Here is a 15,876-nt window from a genome sequence, read left to right as displayed (position 1 = left end):
ACGTTAAAATGTTGGTGACACAATAATTTCATCCTAATGGCACTGACGTATTCATAGGGTTAATTTTTGAGACAAAATGTCATGAGGAAGTCATGCTTTTGCAAATATCCACCTTGTAGTGCAGTTTGCACAAATTGTTTTAAAAATGCACTCACACTACAAACATTGTTGTTGGTTCATGACTGTATTTGAAGCACATGTGTGACTGCATGTATGTGGAATGCCTCACTGTTATTGATCAGGTGACAGAGGCAGCTCTGCCATGTTGTAGCTCAGACACAGGTGATATGCGAGGTCACAGGTGACTGACTGATGATTTGGTGCTGTAGATTAAATAGTATTTATTATCATGACAATTGTTAGGCTGCTGATGTAAATTGATTCATTAGTGTATTTGACAAAGAATCTGAATTGACACGTCTCACGTTTTATATGGCACAAATCAATGTGTTATTTTATCAGGTGGCAATATGTCCTAGTGCAGTCAGAGGGGAAGAGCCAGGGCCAAACATGAGGCACATCAGGCACTTAATAATAATTTTAATCTGAGGATAGAACGCAGGTACTGAGGCTGAAAGAAGCTTCAGTGCTCTCAGAAGACTAAAAACATGGCTAAGGTCAACAATGACTCAAATGAGATTAAACAATGCTGCTGTGTGTCCACCAGGAGAGACTGGACAGTATAGATGTAAAACCAATATGCCAGCAGTTTATCTCAGTTAACGAGAGGAGCAGGCCTGTGTTTGGCTGCTTCACACAGTGGACATTGAGTTGTGTGGGACACCAGTAGTCCATGTTGCTGCAACAGTAGTTCATGTTTAGAATAGAAAATCTCAGCTCACTGACTTGATCGGGGCAATAGTGCCTAAAATGTTGCATAATCTTGCTGAGAGATCTTTTACTTTGTGGTAATCTGAGATGAGTAGTTTTATGGACAAAAACCAGCAGGTCATTCAGTGTTCCCTTAGTGCTAATGTATCAGAGATGTTGGTGTACTATAACTGAAGTAATGTTTTAAGTCCTTAAAGTCATATTCTTTTATTGTCATGACTGTATTTGAAGCTGTTTTTATTTTTGTATGATACCTGATTTATATGGAATATGGCTGAAGTAAAGCCTGAAATACTTAGTCAGTCATTTGTTTAATAGTAATTTAACATTATATCATTCACATATAAAACTATGAATTGTGATTTTAAATGGTTTAAAAGCATGTAGAATAGCATATGTAGGCAAGTATACTTCTCCTTTTATCAAGAAGCAAAGACAAAAAGGGGAAAAAAAGAAACAGGGCGGGGTTCGGTGGTTGAATCATCCGTCCCCACCAATGCCAAAACCAAATCTACGCCCTTGCCTGGTGTAATGTTTTTCAGCTAAAAAGAAACATGGCCTGACTCCTACCTAACTATATAAAGAGCAACTGAAGGTTAAATGCAGCTAATATGTCCTGTTTTAAGCCAGGCACTTACACCTCCACTCCCCTGCGTCTCAGCCACCATCGCTCTGGCAGCAAGAGCGCCAGAGCCAGAGGAGGGGGGAGCTGGAACAAACCATTTTGGGAGGGGGGAGGGGTTATCTATACTTTTGTTGTTAAAATGTTACGTCTCAACCAAGTACTGTATGCTTTTTATATTTTTAGCAGTGTGTCACACAAACAGCAAATATTGTCAAAAAAAGTAAGAAATCTTTGGGGGTGCTTTGATTCATTCAGCACCCCCGAAAATGGGCTAAAATCGCCCCTGCTCCAAACATTGTGGTGTCTCTACTGCTGCACTTGAACGTGTCCTCACCCACAGCATCTCATCATGATATAATAGTTGCAATAGGTTTGCAGTGGATAAGAAGGATTGCAAAAATTCAGTCATGGCAGTATAAAAGACAACTTTCATGCCTGAAAATGGGTCAGAGGTGAAAAGTTGTATTTTCGGGCTTTGAAAAGTATCATGTTGAAAATGAATCTTCCTTTAACAAACTGAACAATTTTCTGTTAATCAGAGGTGGAACAACCATTTGAATTGCACATGTCTGTCATGTGACCTCTGTTTTTGCCAGGTAGAAATGATGGAGTCTCTCATTCAGCTGCTTTCAGAGACACTGGGGAATCTGAGTGACAGCGAGCTCATGGACTTAAAGAAAGGCCTCAAGAGGAAATATAACTCAGCCGTCCCATGGAGGTTGCTGAAGGTGGCAGACACAGTGTTTTTAATGTTACAGGCTTATGGCCAACAGTCAGTAAAGAAAACCATGGAGGTTTTAAAGGAGATGAAGATGACGGATCTGACTCAGCAGCTGTCAGACAGCAGCTCAGAGCCAACAAGTAAGTAAATAGTTAAAAATACCAAAACTTGTTCTCAACATATTCCCTCATCCTCTCTGTGCAGAGCTCAGCTTTTATTCAGTAAGATGCAGAATGACAATCATAATGTAATCAATTAGACTGGATAAGCTCTTTGGGTGGCTCGGGCCCATCGTCCTGTAGGCCCACCACCTGCAGGGGGCAGTGCAGTGGGTGGGTTTAACATGTACTGAGTGGTGGTCAAAGGCAGAGGCCCTTCTTATCCAATTCTCAGTTATATGTGTGTCCTCAAAAAAGTGATTCATTTGCCTGAATAATAATAATAGTGGTCTAAGAAGCTTGGAAAGAAAAGCATGTGAGTGGGTGTTAAGGCGTCTGGGAAGGATCTCAACACTGGATTATAGATGGCAGACAGTTGGTGTCGTAAACCACCGCCACTGTTCAAAGATGGTCGCTCACAGTGGACAGAAATGGCTTCTTTCACTCCTCTTTCAAACCATCTGTCCTGTCTGTCCGTGTGTACATTGGCATCCTCGAGGATGCCAATGTACACACGGCTTATGACACCAACTCTCTGCCATCTATAATCCAGTTCTGAGATCCTTCCCAGACGCCTTAACGCCCACTCACATCCTGGGGCGTCTGACCTCAGGAAATCACATGATAGGGTGGGGCCAGGTTTCACATTGAGCTCACCTGAAACCCTGGCTGATTGTGACCCACACCCGTTTTCACACCTTGGCTCATGTGATTAGGTAGAGGATCATCAGGGGGTCCTTCGTCCGTCTTTGGGGGGAAACTCCCACTGGGTTTAAATCTGGGACTCTCCACCATTTGATCCTAGAACTGAAGAATCAGAATCAGAATCAGAATCAGAATCAGAATACTTTATTAATCCCTGGGGGAAATTATTTTTTGTTACAGTGCTCCATTTTAAACCAACATTAAGACAAGACAGACAATACACTAACTAAGAATAGTACAATATATACATATATATACATACATACATACATAAGTCACTCATAAATAAATAGTTGGAAAAGAAACATGTGTAGTTGTAGCAGCAAACAGTGTGTTAAGTGGATGCGTTGTACAGGGAGATGGCCACAGGCAGGAAAGATTTCCTGTGTCGTTCAGTGGTGCTTTTCGGTAATCTCAGTCTCTCACTGAACGAGCTCCTGTGACTGACCAGCATGTCATGGAGTGGGTGGGAGGTGTTATCCAACATTGTCTTTATCTTGGACAGCATCCGCCTCTCCGACACCACCTTGAGGGTGTCCAGCTCCATCCCCACAACATTGCTGGCCTTACGGATTAGTTTATTAAGTCTGTTGGCATCTGCGACCCTCAGCCTGCTCCCCCAGCATGCAACAGCATACAGGATCGCACTGGCCACAACAGACTCATAGAAAATCCTCAGCATTTTCTGGCAGATGCTGAAGGACCTCAGTCGCCTCAAAAAATAGAGACGACTCTGGCCCTTCCTGTAAAGTGCTGTGGTGTTTTTAGCCCAGTCCAGTTTATTGTCAATGTGTACTCCAAGGTATTTATAGTCCTCCACAATGTCAACACTGACCCCCTGGATTGAAACAGGGGTCAAGTGTTTCCTGGTCTTCCTGAAGTCCACGATCAGTTCCTTGGTCTTTGCCACGTTGAGCTGCAGATGATTCTGCTCACACCACGTGACAAAGGAGTCGATCACAGCCCGGTACTCTGTCTCATCATCCCTGCTGATGCATCCAACCACCGCAGAGTCATCAGAAAACTTCTGAAGATGGCAGGTCTCTGTGCAGTGGCTGAAGTCTGTGGTGTAGAGGGTGAAGAGGAAGGGGGAGAGGACAGTCCCCTGTGGTGCCCCTGTGTTGCTGATCACCTTGTCAGACACACACTGTGGGAGACGTACATATTGTGGTCTTCCTGTCAGGTAATCAACAATCCAGGACACCAGAGAAGCATCCACCTGCATCGCTGCTAACTTATCACCCAGGAGGGTCGGCCTGATGCTGTTGAAAGCACTGGAAAAGTCAAAAAACATGACCCTCACAGTGCTCGCCGGCTGGTCCAGATGGGTGTAGACACGATTGAGCAGGTAGATGATGGCGTCCTCTGTTCCGAGACGAGGCTGATAAGCAAACTGAAGGGGATCCAGATGTGGTCTTACAATGGGTCGCAGCTGGTCCAGGATGAGCCTTTCCAGGGTCTTCATGATGTGGGAGGTCAGTGCCACGGGCCTGTAATCCTGGGGGCCACTGGGATGTGGCGTCTTTGGTACAGGGACGAGGCATGATGTCTTCCACATCACCGGGACCCTCTGCAGACTCAGACTCAGCATAAACAGTTTATGAAAGACTCCACACAGCTGGGGGGCACAGGTCTTGAGGACAAGGGGACTCACTCCGTCTGGTCCAGCAGACTTGCCTGAGTGAAGTCTCCTCATTTGCATCTCTACCTGGTATTGAGTGAAGGTGATGGGTGGGGGAGTGGTGTCAGGAATCTCACAGGAGGCAACAGCGCCATGTGAAGAGAGAGGCTGGCACAGTGGTGTGGCTCTGGATTCCAGGCTGACTACAGGTGAGGTTGTGGGGGAGTGAGCAGACACTGTGGTGTCGAATCTATTGAAAAACAGATTCAACTCGTTGGCTCTATTCTCACCTCCCTCAGCTCCCCTGCTGTTGGTTGGCCTGAATCCAGTGATGGTCTTCATGCCATGGTCTTCAAGAAGCTTCTCGGATGAGAGGTGAAACGTCTTCAAGCAACTTAAAGAAGTCCAGACACTTTTCTTTCTAAGCTCCTTAGACTACGATGACCTGGATGACTGAGAACCTTCACAAACAATAATAATAATAATAGTGAATACACAACAAGGTCTTCACACTGTGAATGCTCAGGCCCTCGTTACTAAATGTATCTGTGTTTTCAGAATCAGAATCAGAATCAGAATCAGAAGAATCAGAAGGGTTTTATTGCCAAATGTTGAGCAGGTTTACAACATTAGGAAATTGCTGCGGTGCTTCAGTGCAAACATACTGTCATAAATGCTTAAATAGACATGAAAATAAAAATAAGAATAAGAATTAAAAGTGCTATGTAGAAAGATATATACATGAGTGCAGGTGGTGATCAGTGCAAACATGGAATGATGCAGTGAACACACTGCACTGCACATGACAGTGCAGTGTCATGTGTTTGTGGTGCGAACAGTCATACGGTTATTGTTCATGTGTCCAACAGCAGAGGGGAAGAAACTGTTCTTATGGCGAGAGGTTCTGGTGCGAATGGACCGGAGCCTCCTGCCTGAGGGGAGCAGGTCAAACAGACTGTGTCCAGGGTGAGAAGGGTCAGCTGAGATCCGAGCTGCACGCCGCAGTGTCCTGGAGGTGTACAGGTCCTGCAGAGATGGGAGTCTGCAGCCAATCACCTTCTCAGCAGAGCGCACAACACACTGCAGTCTCTGTTTGTCCCTGATAGTGGCTCCAGCGTACCACACGGTGATGGAGGAGGTGAGGATGGACTCGATGATTGCAGTGTAGAATTGCATCATCGTCCGTGTTGGCAGGTTGAATTTCTTCAGCTGCCTCAGGAAGTACATCCTCTGCTGGGCTTTCTTAATGACGGAGGTGATGGTGGGCTCCCACTTCAGGTCCTGGGTGATGGTGGTACCCAGGAAGCGGAATGAGTCCACAGAGGTGATGGGGGTGTCAGTCAGGATGATGGGGGGGAGTGGGGCTGTGTGCTTCCTGAAGTCCACAATAATCTCCACTGTCTTCTGGGCATTCAGCACCAGGTTGTTGTGGCTGCACCAGGACACCAAACGTTCAACCTCCCTCCTGTAGGCAGACTCATCCCTGTCCGAGATGAGTCCAATGACGGTGGTGTCATCTGCAAACTTGATTAGCTTGACAGACTGGTGGGTGGAGGTGCAGCAGTTGGTGTACAGGGAGAAGAGCAGAGGAGAAAGAACACAGCCCTGAGGGGAGCCGGTGCTGATGGTCCGGGAGTCCGAGACATTCTTTCCCAGCCTCACGTGCTGCTTCCTGTCCGACAGGAAGTCAGTGATCTACCGGCAGATGGGATCAGGCACATTCATCTGGGAAAGCTTGCCTCGGAGATGGTCTGGAAGGATGGTGTTGAAGGCAGAGCTGAAGTCCACAAACAGGATCCTGGCGTAGGTTCCTGGGGAGTCCAGAGGCTGCAGGATGAAGTGTAGGGCCATGTTGATGGCGTCGTCTACAGACCTGTTGGCTCTGTATGCAAACTGCAGGGGGTCCAGGAGGGGGGCCGTGAGGGTCTTGAGATAGGAGAGAACCAGGCGCTCAAATGACTTCATGACCACAGATGTCAGAGCCACGGGTCTGTAGTCATTTAGTCCAGTGATCCTAGGTTTCTTGGGGACAGGGATTATGGTAGAGGACTTGAAGCAGGCAGGCACATGACATGCCTGCAGTGAGGAGTTGAAAATGCCAGAAAACACTGGGGCCAGCTCGTTTGCACAGTGTCTGAGTGTTTTAGGTGATCATCAGAAAAATCATACATTATCAGAAATGCCAAAAAATGTCTTAGTGTGGAAATGATATATTTTCTTTATAAATGTTGGCTTTTTTATCTTTAAGTTTTTAGAGAAAACGTGATTTCAATTAGTTTTAATATTTAAAACAGCAACAGAAACATTAATATTTAATTTTTCTTCATGAATGTTTGAATTTTCCAGGTTGCAACAATGGCAGCTGTTAAAGATCTGCTTCTAGAAACACGGGAGGATTTGAGTGATCAGGGTCTCAAGGAGTTCCTGTGGTTCCTGCAGTTCACATGTTTTCAGAGGGGCCTTCCACAATTCCCACCGAGTACAAACAGAAAACATATAGTGAACGCGATGGTGCAAACATGTGGCCAACAGTCTGTGGAGGTAACCATTGATGTTTTCAGGGACATGCAGAGAACTGATCTGGTGCAGAGGCTGTCAGAGAGCAGCTCAGGACTCAAAGGTAAGAGAATAATTATCCCTAATAAAAAAAATTATCAAGAGTTGATTCAAAATCTTTGAACCAAGTCACAAAAACTGAACAATGGAAGCTTTTTTGTCTTCCTGAAAGAAGGCAGGAGGATTTTCTTCACTGAAGTGTTTAATAATAGATATTGTTAAATAAAACACAGACAGTAATATTAAGATTACAAACGACTAAATTCTTTCCTTACACACTTAATTGTTTTCTGATCATTAACCCTGACGTTAAATAAGTTATGAATGGATCTAAGGTGGGCGACAGACACTAGACAGACAATCATTGTGGAGCCTAAAGAGAGCAAATGAAGTAATAGATAGATGAGGTGTTGTTCACAGCCGGCACCTTTCTAACTTTGCCAGCATCGCCTTTAAAATCTGTACCTGATCCTGAGAGTTGTTGTTGTGGCGGCTGAAAAGCTGCAGCCGTGTGTGTTTGTAACAGCAACCGAGTGTAAGTATGAATAAAGATTGTGCTGAAAAGCATTAAACTGTGGACGAGTCTGCTGTGGGGATACTACACTTTCTTTTCTCATGGTAACCATGATATTGTAATATTTCTCCCAGAGAAACTTTGTGGATGAATGCTGGGCTGCGCTGAGCCAGAAAGTGAGTAATATCACCTATGACTGTATTTAAATGATGCAGCGTTCACTGAACATGTTCAGTTTAAAAAACTCCTACATGTAGAAAAGATAAACAGAAAGATTAAATTCATCAGGTTGGAATAAATGTTAATCAGGTGTGTAATTATCACTTACATCATTTGCTTGTAACTGTGTCTGGTGTAATCTAAACATTTATGAGACGTTGATGAGATGGAAAAAAACCTGGAGAAAAGTCGCATTTACCTTTTTTTTCTCAGGTAGAAACGTTGGCGTCTGTTATTGAGCAGATTTTGGAAACCCTGGCTGGTCTGAGTTACTGGGAACTTGAGGTTTTCAAGGAAGTCCTGCGTAAAATTCATTACAAACATTAGTCACACATCCAAAGAATCATCTACATGAGGACAGACCTGCAGGACACGGTGTTTTTCATGGTCCTGACTTACGGTGAGCGGTCAGTGGAGGAGACCATGGAGGGTTTAAACGAGACGAAGGGGGCTGATCTGGCTCAGAGGCCGTCAGACTGCAGCCCAGAACCCAAAAGTAAGACAACAAAGATGAAATAAGTTAAATAAACTCTGGTGGTTAAGATGTCTCGTAAGTAAAGTTTTTGTTTTTCATAAAAATATTGTAGAGAAAAGACAGATTGTTGTCCAAATCAGAATTTATGAGTGTTCAAGGAACAAAAAAATGACAAAAAGTGACTCCTTCAGTCTGAGAGACTGAATAACACAAACAGTGTCTATCATAGTTGAGCTTTAAATGTAATGTTGAAGATTATACAACTGTCAGTTGGTAAGTAAGTCTCTTGTGAGTGACTTTGAGCACTTTGCTCCTCAGAGAAACACTCTGTGGACGAACGACGCTCTGCACTGATCCACAAAGTGAGTCATGTCACATCTCTGATTCAGTACAAGACAGCAGGCTGAAAGTCAGAGGACTAAAGTATCATCAGTTCTCATGTTGAGTCATTTTTCTCATGATTTCTGCTTTTTTGTGGTTATGAGAAATCATACTGAACTTTCTAAAAGAGCTTATTTGGATAAAATGGATAAATAAATAAATGTCCTGCAAATTGAATGACTTTTCCAGGTGGCAATGGTGGCAGCTGTGAAACAACTGCTTTTGGAAGCTTCGAATGATTTGAGGAATTCCAAGCTCGAGGAGTTCAAGAGATTCCTGAAGTCAATTTTTCTTTGGATGAGTCTGTCATACAAATCACAGAGTCCATCATCAACCAGAGCAGATGTAGTGAATCTGATGGTGGATGAACTTGGTCATCAGTCTGTGGAGGTGACCAGAGAAGTTTTCATGCACATGAACAGAACTGATCTGGTGCAGAAGTTACCAGAGAGCAGCTCAGCATCCAGAGGTAAGACCAACATGCATGAGTGTAAACTCTGTGTCATCAACAGGTTTTTGTGTTGCTGGTGTCATGGTGGTGCAGTGGTTAGCACTGTGTCCTCACAGCATGAAGGTTGTGTGTTTGAGCCTCCTGGTTGGCTGGAACCTTTCTGTGTGGAGTTTGCATGTTCTCCCTGTGCCTGCATGCTTTTCCTCAGAGTGCTCTGGTTTCCAGTCCAAACACATGCTTGTTGGCTTTATTGCTGGTTCTAAATTAAATGTGGGTGTGAAAGGTTGTCTGTCTGTTTAAAACCTGAGGTGGACAGGTGTACCCTCTCTCATTATCACAGCTGGGAACCCCCAGTTACTTTGGTTGGACAGGATGGAGGGTTTCTTTGTTGGGTTCTTATGTCATTTTATTTAGTTTCACATGATTTTCTCTTTTAAATCATCTGTGTCGTCTGAAGGCTGATTCTACTTGGGTGTGTGATGATGTTTGAATCCTCAGAGTTGATGGTAAATGTCTTTCCTCCTCAGAGAAACACTCTGTGGATGAACATGGAGCTGCACTGTTGAAGAGAGTGAGTGTGACTCTAACTCAGCTTTCATTCAGTAGATTCAGGCTGTAAATCATCCTCATCTTGAACATTAAACACGATGAAACAGACAAAGCATCTTTGAAACTGGATGCTTCTCACAGTGTTAATGTGGAGTCTGCAGCAATAATGTTTCCACTGACGACAGAGTGAAGGACTCCGCCCTCAAACCAGCGTTCGTCCCTGTACCATTGTTAATTCAGTGGGTTGGTTTCGCCCCCTGTTGGCTCTCCAGGAAACTGCAGGTCTTCCTGGTCGTTGACAAAAGTTTAGTGAATAACAGAAACACACAGTATTAAAGATTTATACCGTCTGTGGTAAATTACAGCTTAAAAACTTGCGTGTTCAGTCAGACATAAGTAGCTCTAGTTAGCATGTGAATGTGATGCTTACTTTGTGTAACAAGTGTCACCTGGCAGTTTGTTGCTCTCTGCCAGGTGATTGGCTGAAGAGCTGTGAAAAGGTAGTGGGTGTGTGGGGTGAAGTCAGCGCTCTTCTGTGGAAAAAACCAGAGGCAATTAATTCACTCGGGTGCGAGTGGGTATACTGTCGGTAAGAGACTTTTGCCATTTTTGTTTGGATCGTTTGCTTTTGCATGTGCCTATTTTTAATGTGTCATTGGACTTTTTTAGTGTGACCACGAATTTTAATAGAAGAATTGATCAAGCCCTAGATCGACTGCGCGCAGGGAAACTGATCAATATTGTAGGTATATTGAGTTTGTTTTAGCTTCATGATTTTGAATGGTTTTATAAAATTGATATTTTATTGGGTAATATTTTAATTGATAATGTTGTTTGTTTTTCAGCTGTGCTGTCTCTGCTGTCCTTTTTTCGTTCTTTTGATTGATTTGTAATTTTGTTTTGGTTAGTCCGTCCAGCCGTAAAGGTGGTTATTGATTGAGAGTAAGTTGTGTAAGGGCGGACTAACCTCCCTTTTGTTTTTGTTTTTTTTGTTTAATTGTTTGTGCCACTTCCCTTCATCTCCCAATCGCAGGCCATGCATAGCACTGATTCCCAGCTGCGCTGAGACCCGAATTGTTTGCAGTGTGTGCCACGATTGCAGTGTCGCTAAGCGGGGTGTGACGGGTTTCAGTGTTGTTATTTTCGCACAGTTTGTGTGGTAAGTCTCATGTGCAGCTGGGATATCAGCAGGATGTGTTGTAAGTCCTGTCTGGAAGTGACTGGGAATTAGTATGTCTAACTCATGTAATAAATAAATGATCGATTTATTTCTTTGCCCCGTTTACTCATCTCTTGTCCTCGGTTACAATGGGATGTCCGCATATGTGGACAACAAATGCAAAACATCATTTAAAATCTTGTGCAGAAATTGTTCCCAGTGTTTTACCATCATATTTTTGAATGAATATTCTGATTTTCTGCCTCCCCCGTCCCTCCATAATGTACACTGCATTATTATTTGAATAAATCATTTGATAAAAATGAAGATTTTATTTCAAAGATTAAATTATAAAACGTTTTAATTAATCATCAAAATGAACAAGAAAAACATGAGTTTAATTTTGGTTTATTTTTTTTTAAAGGACAGTAAATCGTTGTCACTATGTTTCAAGTTACAATAAGATGATGACATTGAAAAAGAGATTAATGAGGCTTTGGATGATTTATGGATAAAACTCATTCAGCTTCACGGCCCCGAGGATTCATAGTAATGCGAAAGGTACCCCTCTGTGTCCTTATGAACGCTCAGGATTCTTAATTGAAGCACTCCCCTTTTTATTCTCTTCGCGGCCCTAACCCTAGCATTAACCATCACCTTACATTTATCAATTTCAACCCGCTCTCACGCCTGGGAACGAGTAACATAGCGACGATTTGTCACATATATGTTACGTTTTGGGATGAAACGTGTTTGGATAAAAACATGGCTGATGACATCGCTGATTCATTTTTAACATATATAACATTTACATTTTTTAATATAAAACTTTCAAATATCCATAGTTTTTCCTGTAAAATGGATCAATTAAAGGAGCCACCGAGGAGCAAATGCAACACACAGAACAGTTTTTACAAAAATGTAAGTGTAAAATAAAACCCCCACAAAGAAAAGGCATCTAAACCTTTGTAATGTAATCATGTCATGTTCTGGTAGATATTGGTAGATCTATATTTGGTCTAAAAACTGTTTTTTCAACACATTTAATCCTTTTCACTGAGCTCTTTAACGAGAAATTTCTCATTTTTCAAAAGGCTGTCATAGAAGATCTTTTTGCAGGCTGCAGCTTGCAGGGGACCACTGTAGAGCTCCCTCATCTTGTCCCGAGTGGTAGACAGAGCTCTAATTCTGGTATAAGTTTCTTGGTTGATAACTTCATTTTCTAGGAGCTCATCCAAAATGGGTGCGATGTTGCTCACTCTGTTGGTCAGCTGGACTCTGTGTTTGTCCACAAAGTCCTTGTCTGGAGAAAGAAAAGGAAAGAAATGGAAGAAGTTTACGGTTGTTTATCATGTGAAAATTTTATTCACTTTATTCTCAGCTTTCATAACAAAATGCTTTAAAAAATTCGCACTTATTTCATAATTAAAATTCATTAAATGTTAAAAACACATTCGTTCCTTTTGGTCGACTATTTAAAAAGAACATAAATGACCTCTTTCCTTTTTTCATCCAGACATTTAAAGATTATTGTATCTAGTTAATGTTGCAGTCTTCTCTTTTATTATCAGGAAATGAGGAGCTGCATGAGAGTGCATGTGCTTGGCAGTTTCAAGGCCTCGGGCACAAAGGTGAGAAGTAACGAAGTACAAATACAAATGTATTTTACCCGAGTCTTACTTTTCTCACTACTTTTTACTTTTACTCCCTGCCTTTATAAACAAATATCTGTACTTTCTACTTCTTACATTTTCTAAACCGGCTCGTTACTTTTGCTTTAACGCATTTTAGTCGAGTTATTATTTCGTCACTGCGAGCCTCCAAACATCCAAACGATTTAAACCTGAAGAGAAACACATGGTAGGCGGTCCTGTTCGATTATTATTCACCAGAGGATGGTGAATGATAAAAAGAGAAAGTGCGACTGCCTCCGTCAAGAGCCAAGAAAGAGATACAGACAAAGGCAGTTACAGGGAGGCGAGTCTCCCCACCAGCAGCTTAAACTGATTTCTGGTGATTACTACTAGGGTAATACTCTACAGTAAAACAGACCCCAAACCTTTAAACCAGTCCAGTATCTCCTGTATAAGGGGTCATCTCAGCTCTAACACAACATAAATACTTATTATATATATGTAATATATGTAATTCTCTAACCTGCAACGTGGCCAGAAACTGGATGACACGTTTAATGTAAGAAAAATTGGAATATGGACGCTTGATGTCATTGTTTGATGCATCAGAGTTTAATAATGAGCTGTGTCATCTGATTAAACAGGTGCAGCCGTCATGTCTGAGATTTGGTTTCAGACCATTTCAATGCAATTTCAGAATAATGTTGGAAAAATGTGTTTTGAAATCTGGAATAAGCTACGTTCAACTGCGCCCTGCCATACGGGGTCACTGCAGATGTTTGATTTGGCAGTTTTACAGCCGATACCCTTCCTGACATAACACAAAGGGGGATTTGTGCCTCTGACTGGAATCAAACCAGCATCCTTTCCTCTCCAAGTAAACCATACTTCTGTTCTATGGAGCTCTTTTCTAAAACCTTTCTGTAATAAATGGTGCCATTTTGTTTCTTATCACAAGCTGATACCTAACAGCATCAGCTCCAGATCATCCTGTCTGTCTGTGCTAGTTTGTTCTTTGTCCCTCCTTCAGTTTTCCTTTACTAATGTTTGGTGTTTTTAGTGGTTCTCCCTCCGTCTCTCGTCATCTGTGTCATCTTCTTCATATTTCTCTGACTCTGTTTTGTTCTTCTTTTTTTGTACTTGTACTTTTTGCCACCTCTGTGAAGCACTTCCTGTCCCTTTGAACGTTTTGATTAAAGAGAGTGAGCATGTAATCACTTCTGTTTGGTTGGGTTGTCTATTAGCAGTCTAGCATCCACAGTTTTCAGGATAACATTTTCAGATTCTGGGTGATGGTAGATACTGAGAACAGCTCGAGCTGATTTAATTTTGGTGAAATTTGGGTCAAGACCACACTGAATGTGAAAATCGGTAAAATAAATAAATCAGTTTTTTATGGATTTTTAAACTTCACAACAACTGAAGTTTAAAAATCAGGTATTCTTTTGTGCATTAGCAACAAAAACTTAATTTGAGCCTGAGAGGGTTAATAGTGTTCCGTGTGTTTTACAGTGCCTTAAAACACACCATGTCCGAAGTTATTTCCTTGACCAAGGTTCTTATAACCTTGACAAAGAACCTTGGTCAAGGTTATATGTAACATATAACCTTGACCATCACTGGTAACTTTGACCTTGGACGCTAACAATGAAGGTTAAGGTCAAACCATAATCAAGTAAAAAAACAAAAATCCATATCCAGTAATACGACATGTGAGCAGCATGGAAGGAGATGTGCAACACACTTTTTATTTTTTCAGTTCACAATGATGCCATAAAGTTTTGACAGCTTATAGAAGCCAAAGATTTCAGCCAATTCTGCTCCAATCACATGGGTGAAGATGATCAAATACACCATCTTAGTATGCAATACTTCAAGGTCAAAGGTCAGGGTCATGCCATACAGGACAAAGCTTCAGTTTCAATTTAATCATCTCTAAAATTTAAAGCAACGTCTTAGTCATTAGGGAACATAAGCACAGTTAGTATTGATCAGTTTTCTGTTTCATTATATAAAACTGAGTTAATATTGATGAACCTACCAGCCGACTGAGAGCTGACAGCAGCTGCTCCCACTGAGGATCCTGCAGCTGTTAAAAATAACAAGGAAAGTTTTTAGTTTCTTAACAAATGTTCAAACTTTTTAAATTTCATTATGCTAGCAAACTGAAACATTAGAGACTCAGTGCCACCAAATTAAAACAATTAAATAACTACACCAAAGAATATTCCACTAAACTCTGGTCTACTAAAAAAACAAAAGAAGAAGAAAATCATTCATTTATAATCTGAGTAAAAGGTTCGTCTAAATGCTCCTTTCGTGTGATATCTTACCTTCGGCTTGACCAGACTCTGGATGGTCATCTGGAATTCAAGGAAAATCAAAATATGGATACTTGACATTAGAGTTAAATATGAAAGTTTCATCTGAATAAAAGAGTGTTCAAGCAGCTGGTTGCCATGGGAACCCATTCTCTGAAACACTCTATGCACTGTTGTTGAGCTAATCTGAAGGCCACGTGAAGCTTGTAGCGACTGACTCTGCAGAAAGTTGGAGACCTCTGTGATTTTACGTGGCCCGTCACTTTGTGGCTGATTGGCTGTTGTTCTTTGTTATAATACCACTAACAGCTGACTGTATGTATAATATTTTGTAGCAAGGGAATTTCACCACAGCACTAATGTTGTGGATTTTCTATGATATATATGACATATGTACCTGTACACACTGGACATATACTCACATATGTAATCATATATACTTCTATATACTAAATATATACTTATACTGGAGTATTTTTTCTACTCGTTCAAAATCACAAGACCCACATATTTAGGTCAAAGATTATCTTCAATAATATTAATGAAGTTTGTGCCCTTTATTGTACAAACACATGCTGATCAATACTGTTTGAAAATGTACTAGTTAGGATCAATAAGTAACCTTTGACTGTGTTATGGCCAACGGTGACTGGTTCAAACAAAGGTTTCTTTGGCACTGCTAAAGTATGCGCATAGGACACTTTCTCTGCGTTTCTCTGTAGCGCCTCACGCTGTGTCCAGCCCTTTCGATGCCTATACGGCAAACAAACCTGCCCCCTGTGCGTGAAGCTGGGATTCTGGTTCTCACCTCAGCCACCAGAAGGCAAGAAAAACCTTTACTCGGCATAGAAAGCAGCTTACGTCTGGCATGCGTACCTGACAAAATTGTCAAATTGATTAACTGTTAACTGCCGTTTTCTCATCAAACGGACAAAGTGAGCCAATCCAATGATGGA

General features: G+C 41.9%; 2 protein-coding genes across 4 annotated transcripts in view; one reads left to right on the top strand and one right to left on the bottom strand.

Moving 5' to 3' along the window:
* The window catches only part of LOC308406210 (uncharacterized protein), a 49,315-nt gene extending 39,486 nt beyond the window's left edge, over positions 1–9,829 (top strand). The window contains exons 22-27 of the mRNA XM_080897083.1: positions 2,053–2,317; positions 7,008–7,281; positions 7,866–7,907; positions 8,164–8,787; positions 8,996–9,275; positions 9,785–9,829. The gene's annotated coding sequence lies outside the window, so the exon portion shown is untranslated. The remainder of the gene's footprint in view (positions 1–2,052; positions 2,318–7,007; positions 7,282–7,865; positions 7,908–8,163; positions 8,788–8,995; positions 9,276–9,784) is intronic.
* Positions 9,830–11,357: 1,528 nt separating this feature from the next.
* The window catches only part of LOC308406208 (uncharacterized protein), a 29,296-nt gene continuing 24,777 nt past the window's right edge, over positions 11,358–15,876 (bottom strand). For all 3 annotated transcript variants that reach the window (XM_080897076.1, XM_080897075.1, XM_080897077.1), the window contains 3 exons: positions 14,933–14,962; positions 14,641–14,688; positions 11,358–12,268 (listed from right to left, as the gene is read on the bottom strand). In XM_080897076.1, the coding sequence (XP_080753202.1) occupies positions 12,009–12,268; positions 14,641–14,688; positions 14,933–14,962 (338 nt within the window). In that variant the 3' untranslated portion in view covers positions 11,358–12,008. The remainder of the gene's footprint in view (positions 12,269–14,640; positions 14,689–14,932; positions 14,963–15,876) is intronic.

Source organism: Rhamphochromis sp. 'chilingali' (assembly GCF_963969265.1).
Source record: "Rhamphochromis sp. 'chilingali' genome assembly, chromosome: 11".
NCBI lineage: Eukaryota > Metazoa > Chordata > Actinopteri > Cichliformes > Cichlidae > Rhamphochromis > Rhamphochromis sp. 'chilingali'.
The sequence above is the reverse complement of the archived record's forward strand: the minus strand, read 5'-3'. Positions and strand labels throughout refer to the sequence as shown.